At 43.2% G+C, this 15,692-nt stretch overlaps 1 protein-coding gene across 1 annotated transcript in view; it reads right to left on the bottom strand.

The window, feature by feature from the left end:
* The window catches only part of EOGT (EGF domain specific O-linked N-acetylglucosamine transferase), a 34,174-nt gene extending 18,837 nt beyond the window's left edge, over positions 1 to 15,337 (bottom strand). The window contains exons 1-8 of the mRNA XM_081072603.1: positions 15,234 to 15,337; positions 13,788 to 13,843; positions 11,214 to 11,443; positions 10,008 to 10,108; positions 9,288 to 9,396; positions 6,990 to 7,084; positions 6,543 to 6,647; positions 2,114 to 2,220 (exon numbers count right to left, since the gene is read on the bottom strand). Of these exons, the coding sequence (XP_080928729.1) occupies positions 2,114 to 2,220; positions 6,543 to 6,647; positions 6,990 to 7,084; positions 9,288 to 9,396; positions 10,008 to 10,108; positions 11,214 to 11,429 (733 nt within the window). The 5' untranslated portion in view covers positions 11,430 to 11,443; positions 13,788 to 13,843; positions 15,234 to 15,337. The remainder of the gene's footprint in view (positions 1 to 2,113; positions 2,221 to 6,542; positions 6,648 to 6,989; positions 7,085 to 9,287; positions 9,397 to 10,007; positions 10,109 to 11,213; positions 11,444 to 13,787; positions 13,844 to 15,233) is intronic.
* Positions 15,338 to 15,692: the final 355 nt, after the last annotated feature.

The following is a 15,692-nucleotide window of genomic DNA, read 5'->3' as shown; positions in this document are numbered from 1 at the left end:
TGTTGGAGAAATGCAAAGATTATCTAAAAGGACCCAGCCCTGTGCCTGGCACACAGTGAAACCTGAATGAAGACTAGCTGGGTCCTGCTGGGTCAGACAGGAGAGGGGAGCAGGAGTGCTGCTATTAGTTAAGTTCCTCAGGCCGTCATTACAAAACAAACAAACACATCCTCCATCTCTCTCCTTCTCACCTAGGTGTGCAGTATCCAATATGCACCCTGGAAATGTGCAAATCTAAACAGATAAAATTCCAGGAACTGACATTTAAAACATGCACCTTCGAGAAGGGAAAATGTTGATTAAAAGAAACCCGGTGACTCTTAAAAGCAAAAATCATAAAATATTCTGACTTCATTCCCACAGTGAGTAACATTGTGTGCCAGAAAATAAGAGTTAAAAAAACACCCACTTCTTTTGAGGCTGGTATCTTAGATGAATGTTTGGAGGGGGCTCCTTTTTTTACCCAGAGAAATCATGGTGTATTTTCAAATAAACAACAAAAAGAAAGTTTTATTCGAACACACCCCCTTTCCCCATGTGGCAAAACGCAGACACTAGGTTTCTCATGGATCATTCACCAGGTTCATAACAGTTACTGAAGAATGCAGCATGCACAGAAGAGCACTTTGGGCTATAAGGATTTATAAATGAGAGCGAAAACGTGGCTCCGTCCCTACGAAATGTGTCCCCTAATGAGTCTTGTTCTACAGAAAGAACACTCTCTCAAGGTAAGAGTTAATATGGAAAGGAAAACTGGAGGACAGCATAAGTTAGAAGAAAAAAGTAAGTTACGATTGTAGGAAAGAATGGTCCCTGTCTACCCCAGCCTGTTGTACCTACTTTACATACTTTATTACATAAGTATCTACATAAATTTCACACTTCACATATACTCAACTTTTTTATAGGCAGATCACAGTGTTTTCTTGGCTCCTTTTTAATTTGCATATTTTTAAAATGAGTCAGGACCTTGAACATAGCATTTTTACTTGCTCTTATTTCAAAAACTTAAACTTGTCTGATTTCTGAACCTAACACTTTGTAATGTAAGAATTATGACTAGAGAAGGCAGAGCACATTAAAAATAAGATCAAGAGGGCCGGCCCCGGTGGCTCAGGAGGTTGGAGCACCATGCTCCTAACACCGAAGGCTGCTGGTTCGATTCCCACATGGGCCAGTGGGCTCTCAACCACAAGGTTGCCAGTTCAACTCCTCAACTCCCACAAAGGATGGTGGGTTCTGCCCCATGCAACTAATGACGGTAACTGGACGTGGAGCTGAGCTGCGCCCTCCACAACTAAGATTGAAAGGACAACAACTTGACTTGGAAAAAGTCCTGGAAGTACACACTATTCCCCAATAAAGTCCTGTTTCCTTTCCCCAATAAAATCTTTTTAAAAAATGATCAAGAAATTATTGTGATTCTGAAATATTCACGACAGAGGGCTTGCTACATTTCACTGTAGGCCCAGCCTCTTGTGAATTTTGACTTGGTGTGGCCTAGTAATCTTCATCTCTCAGAGAACGTAGTACGATTCATGCTTCTCCTCTCCGGGAGAAACTAGTTCGCAAAGTTAAAATTGTGCTTGCAAGTTGAGAGTTAGAGGCTATAGGCATCAATGGGGAAATCATTGTAATTTTCACTTTGTTTCCTACTAATATACTGCAGAGCTAACCTCCAGAGGAATTGTAAGTTAACTTCAGTCATGGAAACAATATCAGAAAGTTTGCCAGAAGACGTCATGGGTATTCCTTCCCCACCCACAGTATACACAAAGTTTTAACTTTGAAAAGATTTCTAATGAAGCATAGTCTAAATCAAATTGTTAGAGAAAGGACATCGGGTAAACGTAGTTACAAAAGGTATACATGCACCTTCTCTCTCCTTCTGATTATTTTGATACAAACGTGCAGGTTTCTTCTAAAATACCAAAGGTGTTAAATAATGGGAAATTCAAACTAGTTTACTTCTTCAGAGAAGAAAGCAGACAGCAAATCCACTGTCCAACGTCTTACTGTTTCCCAAAAAGTCACAGGAAATAGCTACATACATATATCAAAAAAGGAAAAAAGCCTCATCAACTAATAAACAACAGACAAATTAATTTCTCACCTGCATCCAATTTCATGAAGTAGGTTGGTTTTTCAATAACAATGTGACATTTAGCATCTTCTATAGGTCTGAAGTTGAGCTGAGTATAGCTTTGGAGTTCAGCAAACCTGGAATTATAAATTGGGAGATGCTTTCAAAGATACTCCTGAGCCTCCTACTACAATGTTGTAACTTAAGATCTGTTCATTAGGGTGATTGTATTTCCAGAATATTTCTTAGGAAGACATGTGGAATTTCTCAAACTTACTGACACTAACGTAACTTGATACTGATTTTGATATCGAGACAAGGGACAAAAATGATTTTAAATTTCAGTGCAAGATACGCTGGTAGCTTTCCAGACAAAAAACAAATCTGCATACTGAGTTAACTAAACAATCTACCAGTAATCTGCATACTGAGTTAACTAAACAATCTACCAGTAAAGTGGGAAGATTCAAAAAGCTTTCCTCTAGTCTGACCAGGCTCAGAAGTCACACTGACCTAGAGGAGCTCTTGTGATGGATTTCCTGGATTCTGAGAAAGATGGCATCCCAAGAGCTAGCGAGTGTCTCAGAAAGACAGCAGACAGCTAAGCTTCCCAGAAGAAAGGAAAGTCTTTTTCTTGGAAATCATCTTTGGAAGCCACATGGCACAGGTTTCTTCCATGTAAAAGAAGACAATCACAAGCATGTGACAAGAGATATTTAGAATTAACCTAAAGATCATTTGTAACGCTTCATCTTTGAAACTACATCTGACGTAAGACAAATATCAAACAGATCCTTTTAAAATACACACAATGCTGAATTATTATGGTTTCAAAAATATGTCCACAAATTCTTTGGTATTTCTCCCTTCAAGAGGTGGAGATTAATTCCCTCCCCTGAAGGGGGGGTGGACTTAGTGATGCACTTCTAATGAACAGAATATGTCGGAAGTGATGGTATGTCACTTCTGAAATCAGGGTATACAAAGACTAAGACCTCCATCTTAGGGCATTCTCTCTGTCCTGTCTCTGTCTCTGTCTCTGTCTCTGTCTCTGTCTCTCTCTCTCTCTCTCTCTCTCTGTCTCTCTCTCTCTCACCACATGCTCTTAGGGAAGCTGGCAGCCATATTGTGAGTAGGACTAGGGAGAGGCCCACGTGGCATAGAAATGATGCCTCCGGCCAATAGCCAGAGAGAAACTGAAACTTACGTAAAGATTAATTAACGGAAACCTCATTTAAACTGGAGTTGCGAGGGCCTGTAAGGGGAACTCTCATGCACTATTACTCCTTGTCAATTACCCCAAACAGGAAAATATGTCTTCTACCAGAAGATGTTTTTCTACTCTATTACTCCAACAGTAAGAAGAAGAATGTTCTTCTCACTTAGGAACTCAGTCAACCAATGAACCCACTCAACCCACCTCAGCCAATGAAAAGCCACTACGCTTCACATACCCAGTTTCTTCCAATAAACTCTTTATTTACAATAGCCCTCTAAACTTCCCCTTTCCTCTATAAAAGAATGTTCCTCTCTTTTGTCCTCTAGACTTGGGAATGGTTCACCATTAGACTGCATGCCCTTGATTGCAATTCTTTGTTGTTACCAAATAAAACCATTTTGCTGGAGAAACACTGAGCCATTTGTTTGAGGTCAACAATTACGAGTGAGGTTAGAAGCAGATTCTCTAGGCCCAGTTGAAGCAAGAGATGGCTACAGCCCTTGTCAACAACTGACCTATACTCTGTGGGAGACCCTGAGTCAGAACCACCCAGCTCAGTCGCCTCCAAACCCTGACCATCAGCAACTTTGTGAGATAATGAATGTTTGTTGTCCTAAGCTGCTAAATCTCTTACACAGCAAAAGATAATAAATACACATATACTCTAGGGTATACCAGGTCTGATAATTTGCGAACTCATCCTAGAAAAAGCACTACATACCTCATTGATGCGTATCACTAAGGTCACCTTCTACTATGCACCCACATCAGCCCCTAGTCCACCCTTCAAAGCAATTTTGGAACTCTTTTTCTGGAATGGCCATCAGAGCAGTCATTGTAGTACTACCCTTGATGTCCTGAATGTCATCAAAATGTCTCCCTTTCAATATTTCCTTTATCTTCGGGTAAAGAAAGAAGTCACTGGGGGCCAGATCAGGTGAGTAGGAAGGGTGTTCCAATATGGTTATTTGTTTACTGGCTAAAAACTCCCTCACAGACAGTGCCCTGTGAGCTGGTGCATTGTCGTGATGCAAGAGGCACAAATTGTTGGCGATAAGCTCAGGTTGTCTAAGTTTTTCACGCAGCCTTTTCAGCACTTCCACGTAATCAACTTGGTTAACTGATTGTCCGGTTGGTAACAATTCATAACAAATAATCCCTCTGGTATCAAAAAAGTTTAGCAACATCGTTGCAACAAGTTCACTAACTTATTTATCAGACCTCATATTTTGGAGTAATTTGTTACGCAGCAGTAAATAACTAATACAAATGTATCCTAGGGAACTACTGTGTGGAATCAGATATCAAAATGTGCTATGAATCAAAATGTCTAGTAAACTACAGGAACTCCTACTAGAAAACTGTTAAGTCAAGGAAGACACTACATTGTACACTGTACGATGTCATACGAATGTATGGTAGATTATTATCCTGAAGGATGTACTTAGCATGAATATTTGACCTCAAAAATTAACATTATATAAGAGTATCCCATGTGAGTTGTGGTATTGTGATCTATAATATACACATTTTGATCTTCATGCCCATTTCTGGCACAGAGTTCCTAGAACCCTTGGGATTTCCTGAGTGATTAAGAGCCACAAAGGTCTTTTGTTATGTTAATGTGGTAGCTCTTGGACCACCCTTTAGTTGGGGAGACGGTTACCAGAAAAACCAACTATATGATTAGAGGTTTGGAACTTTCACTCCCATGCCCTGACCTATGAAGAGGAGAAAAAGGCTAGAGGTCAAATCAGTCAGCAGTGACCGATGATGTAATCAACTGTGCCCATGTAAGAAGCCTCCACAAAAAAACTAAAAGGCGAGCTTCCTGGTTGGGGAACACTTAGAGATTTCGGGCAAGTGGCGTGGCTGGAGAAGTCATGGAAGCCCTTTTCCCAGACCTTGACCTATGTAGTTGGCTATTCCTGAGCTACATTCTTTTATAATCAACCAGTCATCTAACCAGTAAAATGTTTCCCAAACTTCTGTAAGCTGCTCTAGCAAACTAAACCCAAGAAGGGGGTCATTGGAATCGCCAATCTATAGCTGATTGGTCAGAAGCACAAGTAACAACCTGGGCTTACGAATGACTGGGGTCTGAAGTGGGGGGTGGGGGCAGTCTTGTGGGACTGAGCCCTTAACCTGCGGGATCTGATACTACCTTCAGGTACACAGTATCCGAATTGAGTTGAACTGTAGGACAGCCAGGTGGTTTCAGAGAATTGCTTGGTTCTATGTAAAACATCCCCCCACACTCACACACATTTTAGAATTGGGGGCTCAGAACTTTACACTATCAAGGGGTAGCATGAGAGTTTCTTTGGGATGTTGGAACAGTTCAGTATCCTGATTCTGGTAGTGGTTACATGCACCTAGGCGTGGGATGTAAATTTCACAGGACTATACATCCCCCCAATGATGAGAGCGTATAAGCACTGATGAAATCCAAATGTGTTTACTTATTAATATTGTGTCAATGTCAATGTCATGGTTTTCATCATTGTGCTATGGTAATGTAACACGTCATCAATAGAAGAAGCGGGGATAAAGGCATAATGGAAACTCCTTGTACTATTTTTAAACTTCTATGAGTCTAAAATTATTTTAAAATAAAAAGCTTTTAAATTGTCGTAATTCCTTAATTTCTAGAGATGATAAATTTCTTGACAGACCATAGAACTAGTTTAATATTTAAAATGTTTTAAATCAAAACGTATTCCCCAATTTACATCAAGTACAAAAAGCTGATCAATGGTGCTGAAAGTCAGGATAGGGTCGACCTTTGGGGAGAAGCCTGGGGGTTGTGACTGGGAGAGCGTCTGGGGTGCTGATGGTGGCCTCTTTTTGACCTGGGTAGGAATTACACAGGTAGGTTCCCTCTTTCATACTTTGCTATATGCTTGTTATATACTTCAGCAAATGTATATTTCTTTAAAAATGTATTCCCCAAAACAAGGGCAGCAATTATGAGGAGTTAATAAAAATTCATTTTTGAATTGATTTATTTCTTTCATTAGTAAACAGTAACTACTACATCATACTTCCTAATATTTTAAAAACATGTATTTGATTCTGATACAACTGACAGAATCACTCTATAGCCATCACTCCCAAAAGTTCATGCCAAATTATCTACAAATGAAGTAACATTTTCTATTTGAAAGTCCCCACCAAAATCTGCAAGTGCCAAAAATAAAAGCAAATATTTTAGAAACATATTGAAAAAAAAAGTCTCACCAAGACTGCAGAGGGCTCTTACGCTGACCTTCAGACATCAATGTACGAACGTCAAGTTTACAGTGTCCTCCAATTTCACCAGTCTGGAAAAAATCTTCCTTAAATCTAGTGGACAACAAAAAACTAAATTGAGTTGAGAAAATTTTTTTCATGACTCAAATACATGGGTTGTAACCAAGATGGTTTACCAATTTCTAAAATCAGTTTTTCATCAGAATTTACCTCTTTATAATAGAATATTTCAAATGTATACAAAAGTAGCAGAACGGTATAGGAACCTGATGGATCCATAATCCAGCTTCACAATGATCAACTCAGGGCCAGTCTGCATCTTCCACCCGCACCCACCTCCCACCTCCTCACCATGTTATGATGAAGCAAGGCCTATCCTTGGGTCTGAAAATATTTCAGAATTCCCATTAGATTTTAACATCAACCACTTAATACCTGTCATGATTTCTCTTGATGTTTCTTAAATCAAGATAGAGATTGACTGCTCTGCAGTACTGAAGATAACGGGAACATACCAGACTTGAGTCATTCTGAAATAAAATGAGAAAAAAGAAACAAATAACTCCGAGTGTTCACACTTTGAGGACACACCCAGACTTGCTAGACATGTTGTCAGCACGTGCACCTTCAAGTTGAAACCACACAACATGATGAGGAAATCTTCCCAAAGACGACTTCTTTTTAAGGAATTTTCCCTTCCCAGCAGACTTTGACCAAGCATACTTTTGCCAATTTTCACACTTTTAGGTGACTATGAAGAACCCCCAAATGTTCTATTTATATTACCTCAGATTTTAAAGACAAGGGTTGTATGTGTGGCTCAGTCCTCAAAAAAAACAGGCACTCAGAACCACCTCTACCCCAACAACTATGTGAAAAAGCATTTTTCAAAGACACGCCAAATGAAACCAGGAAGAATAGCACACACGAGGCATTAAAATGCAATGCTAAAAGGGCAGTTTGCCTATTTGGATAAGAGGTACTCTCTGCAAACCACAAAACGTGTGGGAATCCCTATCAACAGCAATATGACTTGTACCGTTGTCTAATTCACTGAAATAAACACATTTAAGAGTTATCTTTATCTGCCAGAGTCTGTTTCTGTTTCTACCAATTGGGTTTGTGCTGAAAGAGGGATGGTTTCAAAAACTTTCATCCACCCTGGATTTTACTTACAGATTTGAATGCCATCTCGTTGTTTCTCCCGTAATCCCCAATGACAACAGGCCTTATTCTTGGCCAGCATGGAGTTGTGGAATCCAGCTGGGAGCATGAAACATACTGAGGTAGCTCCTGACCCAGAAAGCATTCTACATACTGCCTTGGAGGATGTGTGCCTGGAGCAGTGTGGCTCTTCTCTTGCCTTTGCCGTATGAACAGCTGGATTCCATCCAGCCAGAGGACTCATGATGGAACAGTGTCTGTTTGAGGCACCCGCTCAGTGCCTGGAATGCCACGCTTCCTTGCAAGAACTGCTTCAAGTTCTACTATGTGACATTCTCCAAAAGTGCTACAGAGCATATATTCAGTTGTGTAATGCAGGTGCATTTAAATATATATATATATATATATATATATATATATATTAATTTTCTGGATTGCCTGGAGATAACGAAGACCCTTGAGATGTCAGACTCAGCCAGGGTTCAAGAACATTGGGAGATAACAGACCTTAGTCATAAGTGCTTACAACTCCCTGGACCTTTAAAAACTAACACAGCTCTTTGCTGGGAGCCAGGCCCTGCAGGGAGCATGTTTATATGCAGACTCTCACTTCATTCTTCCCACAAGCTATGAAACAGCTACGGCTTAAAAGCAGAAGAAACTGAAACACAGACAGGTTGGGTGCCCTGTCTAAAAATCAGGATTTGAACCCCGCTCTTCTACTGACTAACCCAAAAGTGCCTTGACAAAGTGTTTGTCTCACCAACTTAGTGCAGTGTAACATGGCTGACAGCAAACAGAAGAAAGATCTGTGTTGTAATTCTAGACGTATAATTCTGTGTCACAACTGTGGTCTTGAAGAAGCTGCTTAACCTCTGAGGACCCTGTGTTCCTCTCTGGTCAAGTGTCATCAGGAATACCCGCCCTGCCTTCTGCCACACTTGTGAGAGGTGAACTAGCTTACACAGCGAACAGCTTTTGCAAACGGCAAAGTCCTAAACAAGCACCGAGCAGTATGGTGGGGTGTATCATCTGTCCCACACTACTGGCAAGGGAATTTGGAAAGATGCAATTTATCAACGTATTGATAAACTCTTTAGCACATTCTGGGGGAAAATACTAAACCTAGTGATGTTTTAACAGCCTCAGATACGGCCATGTGATATTCAGAGGATGCCAAAAAATGTATACACATTTTAAGAAAGGAAAACTATTAAAATTGTACTAATATTACTGATAACAAAGGATGAATACAAGTCATGTTTGACTTCTGCAATTACAAGAGGTGCTCAAAGTGGTTACCATCAGCGTCCAGACACTTCTGATGACGACAAACTAACTGCTTGAGCAATAGTGACCAAAGTGTCCACTTGTATACACTTTTTGACACCCCCGGTATGTGTGAAAATGAGAACATGGCTTCCAGATGAAATAAAAGCTGAAGACATATAAATATGAGAAGGAGGGAGTCCTTTCACAGCGTCATCTATCTTGTTTTTGCATTACGATCTGAACATTACAAGTATCTTGAAATAAACATGCTTGTTTATTAAGAGGCTAAACCCCCACCGGTTCCTTAGGCTGGCAGAGTATATGTAGTTCCTCCAGCCGCTCTCCAACGTATCCAAAGTCAGCTTGTTTCCAGAATATGTCCTGGGCTGATTCCAGGGTATCCGTCCTATGTGCAAACAAAGAGATTCCGTGATATTTTTCTTTTAACTTTCCTGAACCTTGAATTTTCTTTCTCAAAGTTAAATTGCTAGAAATTTATCATTAATTTTTTAAGTAAACGATCATGATGTTCCTAAAACTATCCCTTGTTACATGAAGTTACCAAAATAAGTTATTTGCAGACTTAGTCCCTTATAATAAAAATACACAACAGAAATGTATGAAGTTAGAGTCATCTGGAACCAAACAGAATGAACTGTTAATTACTGTATTTTCCTTACTCCACTAACCTTGCATGTATTGGAAATACTAATTATACTTATCTTTCCCCTCCAGAATCAAGAAGAAACCATGAATTTACCTTCTAAGGATTTGTTGGGGGAAAATGTTTTCTGTGATCTATATATACTGCTTCCTCCCTCTAGCAGAGAAAATGACAGATAGTCTTCTGGTGGGGAGGAGGGATTAGTCAAGTTGAATCAATGACTGTGTAAACAAATGATATCTAAAGGAATTACTATCTAAAACCAAAAGAGCCTAGCTAGGAATTGGGGCATCAGCATATACTGCAGAGAAAGATGACTTAAAGGAGAGGAATTATTTCGTCTGGAAACTTACCATCCCATGTCAACGTAGGTGCAAACAGGGTAACCAAACCTGAATTCTGGTTTGCAGGATTTCTCATAACCCCAGCAGTACTTTAGATTTTCTAAGTGTTTCTACAACATAAAACAGGTACATTTAGACTGGTCGCCCTTCTTCTGATGTTTAGGGATTTTTGCATGAAGAAAACAAAGCTTAATTAGAACTTTCACTTTTATGTTTTACAACACAAATCCATGTAATAAAAATAAGTAGTAAATTCTAAGAATAGTAGTCTTAAGATTCTTAATAACAATTACCTTAATCGTCCCCAACCCCACCACCATATCTGTCCCCTAACCAAAAGTCTAGGCTTTATCTGGACTACAAGAGACCACCTGAATTGTGACTTCTAGAAGTAGCTGAAGTAAACTACCTTTCTCAGTGAGCAAACTGACTAGAAAATCAGTCCCCAAAGAGTAATATAAAATGGAATTTCTGTCACCCAAAGCATCACAGCTAAATTAAATGGATCAGCAACTTGATTCATCAATCAAGATCAGCAGAGACCACACAAGACATGGAGATCTCCACAGTCCCTGGGGGACACAGCAGCTGCTGTTGGCCAGGGAGCTTAGAAAGCTCTGCTGCAGGGCCCAGGAGCAATGCTGGGCGGTTCCCAGGTTCCCACGCCTGTCTGAACCAGCTTCCTGGTGCAAACACCATGGGAAAGGAAGCACCACACAGCCTGCTTTGATCTCTAAGGCCTCGTGAGACATCTTAATGGGCTCCAATTTGAGCCTTTCCAACAGCTAAAACAGAAGGAAAGCCACAGTAACAGTCTTAATTATGCAGAGACAGAGGCAGAGGTGTTATTATCGAAATTAAGTGCTAAGAGACCCTCTTCGGTGCAGTTAAAGAAAGAAGAGATGTGAGATTCTTTAGTTACTTTTAACTATATATTCTTTTCTTCATAAAATCTATTTGATTTATTTATAGAGTATATAAATAGTATTGGCTGCCAATTTTACTAGTGATTGAGATTTTATTTTACCTGTGAGTGGGACATAATTTTAAACAAAGGTCAGTCACTTAGAAACATTAGATGAAATACAATGATTGACTCAAACTTATAGTCGAACGATAGAACTCTACCTGCAAGCTCAAGTTATACAGCACAACTCATAAGCTAGCCTAAATTGCATACTTTTAAAAATAAAGAAGAGGAGAAGAAATACTTACCTTATAAGGACAATGTGAGTCCTTCTTACAGAAGGTGGCAATCTGCCTATTGTTGTGCAGAAAGCAGGGGATGTGCTCTTCTGGCAAGCGCAGGCTGCCATAGTCAAACAGAGGTCCTCCTGGAAGGGGAACGCCATCTGCCTTGGGAGAAGCCTCTTCTTGGCTGCTCAGTGGGACGTCATGAAGCAATGCTCCAAAGACAAACAGCATTAACATAGCAACCTCCACACCTAGAGATCAAATGGAAACACATGTTGGTTAAGACATAGCCTGTAAAAATAAAAGGAGTCAAGGGCTAAGCATAATTACAACAAACTTTGCTACATTTCCGAGTAATGTTCCTTTACTCAACAATTATTTACTGTGCACCTGTTATGTGCCAGGCACTGTGTTAGGAGTTGTTCGAGTAAAAATTATTAACTTCCACTGCTGAAAGTCTTTTTTATAAGGAAGGTTTTATCGAGTCAAAAATGCTAGCCAAAAAGAAAACCAATTTGGGGCATGGAGTTTAACCCACCAGCAGCATGGCGAGGTAGGAAAGACAGCATGTCCACTGCCCCAGAATTTTGTAAGCGTTTCTATACATTAAGTAGAGAAAAAGGGGCAGAAAGAGATGGTCTGAAAGAATTTACATGCGCTTAGGCAAAGGGAGGTGAAGCGGGGCCAGCTCTGGGACAGCGGGGTCCTTCCCACAAGAAATGTCCCCTGCTATGGGGTGGCCGTGGGCAGCAGTCCCCAGAGCCCAAGTGTAAACAAGCAGGGCTCCTGGAGTAGGATGATGTCTGGCTAAAATAATCTGTGGAAATAACCACCTGGAAATGAATCCAAAATCCCAACAGGCAAAAGAGGAATGCGAGAAGTCTTTTGTGAGCTGGCCCACAGCCATTAGCAGACCAATAGTTCCGCCTCAGAGCTAAGTATACAAGGGTGATAAGAACAAGAAAGACTCCTGCTCTCATGGAGCTTATAACCTAGTGCAAAAGACATAACCTAAACAGTCAAATAAGCAAACATTTCAGAGGATGACAAGGGTTGTGAGTCAAATAAACCAGGTGCTGGCAAACGTTTTCTGTAAAGCACCAGGTAGTGACTATTTTTGTCTCTGCAGACCATGGAGTCTTTTTTTTTTTTAATAATTAATTTTTATTTATTTATTTTTTAAGGAGGGTGCAGCTCACAGTGGTCCATGCGGGAATCGAACCCACAACCTTGGTGCTACCAGCACCGCACTCTAACCAACTGAGCTAACTGGCCACTCGACCATGGAGTCTTTATGACTACTCAATAGTGCCTTTGTCAGGAAAGAAGCCATAGGCTCTGCTAAAGGAGTTGGGGTGGTTGAGTTCGAATAAAATTTCATTTACCAAAGTGGGAGGAAGGTCTTGATATGACCCAGTTTGCTGATACCTGAAATAAAGGTAATAGGATAGACAACATAGCATGATGGTTAAGAACATGGACTTTAAAACTAGACCAAGTAGGTCTGAATCCAGCTGGAGCTTCCTAGGCTGTATGACCTTGAGCAGGTTATTCAACCTTCCTATGCCTCAGCTTTTCCACCTGTAAAATGGAAATTATAATAAACCTTCCTCATGGGGCTGTTGTGAGTTAAATATTGGTAAAGTGTTTAGATGTACCTGGCACATTAAATGCTGTGTGTTTATTAAATAAATCTTTAAAGCCATGTTGGATGGGGTGTGGAGTGCTAAATAACATTTGAGCTGAGGCCTGAATGAGGAGGAGCAGGGGAAACATGCCAGGGAGACAGAGAAAAAGTACAGTGGTTCTGAGCAAGTGTGCATCTGCTGAATAAAAGCTAATGATCACAATCAATATGTGAGTGTATACTATGTGCCAGGTACTCTTCTAAGTACCAAAGACGCAGCAATGAACATGCAGTCAAGAATTGAACTCCTTGCCCTTGTGAAACGTATATTCTGATGGGTATAATAACAATCTATGATAGCAATAGCTGAGACTTGAAAAACTCCAGAACTGAAATCCGGGCAGTCTGCCTCTCAGACTGGACCCTTAAACTCTCTCTGTCCTGCTTTAAATTGTGAAAAGAGACACTGGTTATGGACCTGACTGTATTTCTGCTATATAGCATAGACAATAATCATGCTATTCTTGGTTCGTTTTAGTGGTATCTTTTTTCTATAAAAAAAAAAAAAAAGACGCTCTTTCCACAAGGTGGTAGAGCCAGCTTACACATTAGCTGCTCCCCTGCAAGGTCTGCTGTCACTGGGGCATACTGGAAAACCCAGCTTTCAAAGGCAGTCTTCACTGTGGGCGAAAATGATGGGGCTTTCAGACTGCGATGTTCCATCAGGCCTCAAGTTTCAAAGCCAACAGAGCATAACTGGACAGTGGGGACACCGAGAAGAAATCCTTTTCCGTCTGGAGTGGTAAATATAGTGGTTTTGTTTTAGGTGTATCTAAAGAGTATATTGTTATCTGTTGTAAAGGTGAGCTGACTGTTTGGTTAGGACTTTTACCAGTGAGTAGATAGCAATTTTACAAAATTAAAAATACATGTTCATAGTCACAGTGACTTATAATGAAAACATTTACCTCTTTAATCCTCAGAACGACCCAGAAGCTGTCGTGCTGTTTCAGGTATATAAAACCTGTCAGAAATGAAATACATTACCTTAAAAAGATGGTGGTATTTTGAATTAAAAGAAATATTAAGAGAAAAAATAATTTAGTGACCTAACCACTAAGCAGAAGGCCTGGCTGGTGATGCTCTTTGCCCTGATGAATAACACAGCTAACAGCAAAGTTACAGGGACCACCTCAACACAGTAACTTAGACCAGATTCTCATGGTGGGCAGGGAGGAGATGGCCGTCTTTATCCAGGCATCAGCTGGGACAGTCGGGTAAAACAGTCCTAGGAGCAAACGATTTGCTGGATTCTCACCACAGTGCTCGTCCTCGCTGGATCACACTGCTGCCTGAGCCTCACCGTTCAACAGGCAGGACACAGGACGTCCTATTCCTTGACTCACCCTTGTCAGTAACAAAGTCATTGTTACGACCCAGTCCTGCCCTGTGGCTAGCCAAGTCCATTGTCCTGGACTGAGCTCCAGCCATCACAACTGAACCCACTGATGCAAGGAGAAGGAGTAAGGCTTAGGTCGTGGGAAAAACCTAGACTCAGATCCGAAACCTGGTTTTTGCAGCGGGCACGAACCCACTTGCATAAGGCAGCAGGGGGTGGCTGCTGGTGCGTGGAAACACACCCTCAGGGCCTGGCAGAAAGCCTTTCCGTGCTGAGTCCTGTTGCAAAGCCTCCCAGGAAAGGGTGGGGACACTTCTCGGGCAGATGGGAGCTTTAGCATGAGCTACTTTTCCCTTCCGCACAAAGCAGCTGGCTCCCTCCACTTCTGGGTCCCTCGACTGCATTTGCAGAGGCCTACAAGCGGGGAGGAGAAGAGGGGAAAGCCCGAAAGAGGATGAGCGGTGAAACGCAGAGGCTGACAGGGAGAACAGTGGCTGGGAGGCGGCAGCGCTCTGCGACAGAGCTTGGGGACGTTCGAAGAAGGCGGCGGACAAATGAAAAGCCAAAGCCGAGCGTCACGCTGACTCCTCGAGTGCCGGCCCCCACTGCGCCGGCAGCCTCGCGGCCGGTCCGAGGCCGGGGCGAGCAGGTCTGCCGCTCGCCATGCCCAGGTCCGCCAGCTGCCTGCTGTAACCTCAGTTGGGGAACCAGGGCTGCGGAGTCAGCTGCTCCGAAAGCCCTTCCACGGCCACGATGCCGCGTTGGGGTTCTCCGCCCGGGACCCTCCGGGGGCTGCTCTGGGGTCCGCCCGCCACCCTGCATCGCACCCCTCACCCCTCCGCCTCCGGCCCGCGTGGCGCCTCGACGGCCGTAGGGAGCGCCCCCCCCCGGCCGGGACCCCGCGTCCTGCGCGCTATCGGCGCGGTGCAGAGGCCGCGGGCACCGGCAGGAGCGCCCACGGCGCGCGGGCGGGGGAGGGCGCGGGCAGGCCCCGCCAAGGCCGGGCGAGCCTCACCTGGAGCCGGGAAGTCAGGCCCACGGAGGAGGAGGGGACGGCCGCCGCTCGGGGAGGGAGTCGTCACCGCCGGCCGCTGCCGCTCACCGGAAACCTCGGGCGCCGGAGCCTGCGCGGGAGGCGGGCCCGCGCCGCGGGGGGGCCGGGCAGCGGCGGGGCGCGCAGCCGGCGGGGGCGAGGGGCGGGGGGCGGGGGGCGGGGGGCGGCCCGGTCGCCGCGGGGAGAGCTCCGCGCCGCGGCAGTGCCGCCGACACGCTCGGGCGCGGCCGGTGAGGCGCCCGGGCGCTGGGATGGGAGGGGGGCGCGCCCGACTCGCCTGCATCCTGCGTGCGCGGCTCCGAGCTGGGGTTCCGCTGGCTTCTTAAGTGGGGCACAAGTCGCCGCCCTGGCGTTCAAGCTCGGGCACTTTCTGCTGGTGAGGATTCTCTGGCGTCCTCCCACGTTGCATAGTAGTGTGCT

This window comes from Rhinolophus hipposideros (genome assembly GCF_964194185.1).
Source record: "Rhinolophus hipposideros genome assembly, chromosome: 14".
Taxonomy (NCBI): Eukaryota; Metazoa; Chordata; class Mammalia; order Chiroptera; family Rhinolophidae; genus Rhinolophus; species Rhinolophus hipposideros.
Note: the sequence above shows the minus strand (reverse complement) of the source record. Positions and strands in the feature narration are given on the sequence as shown.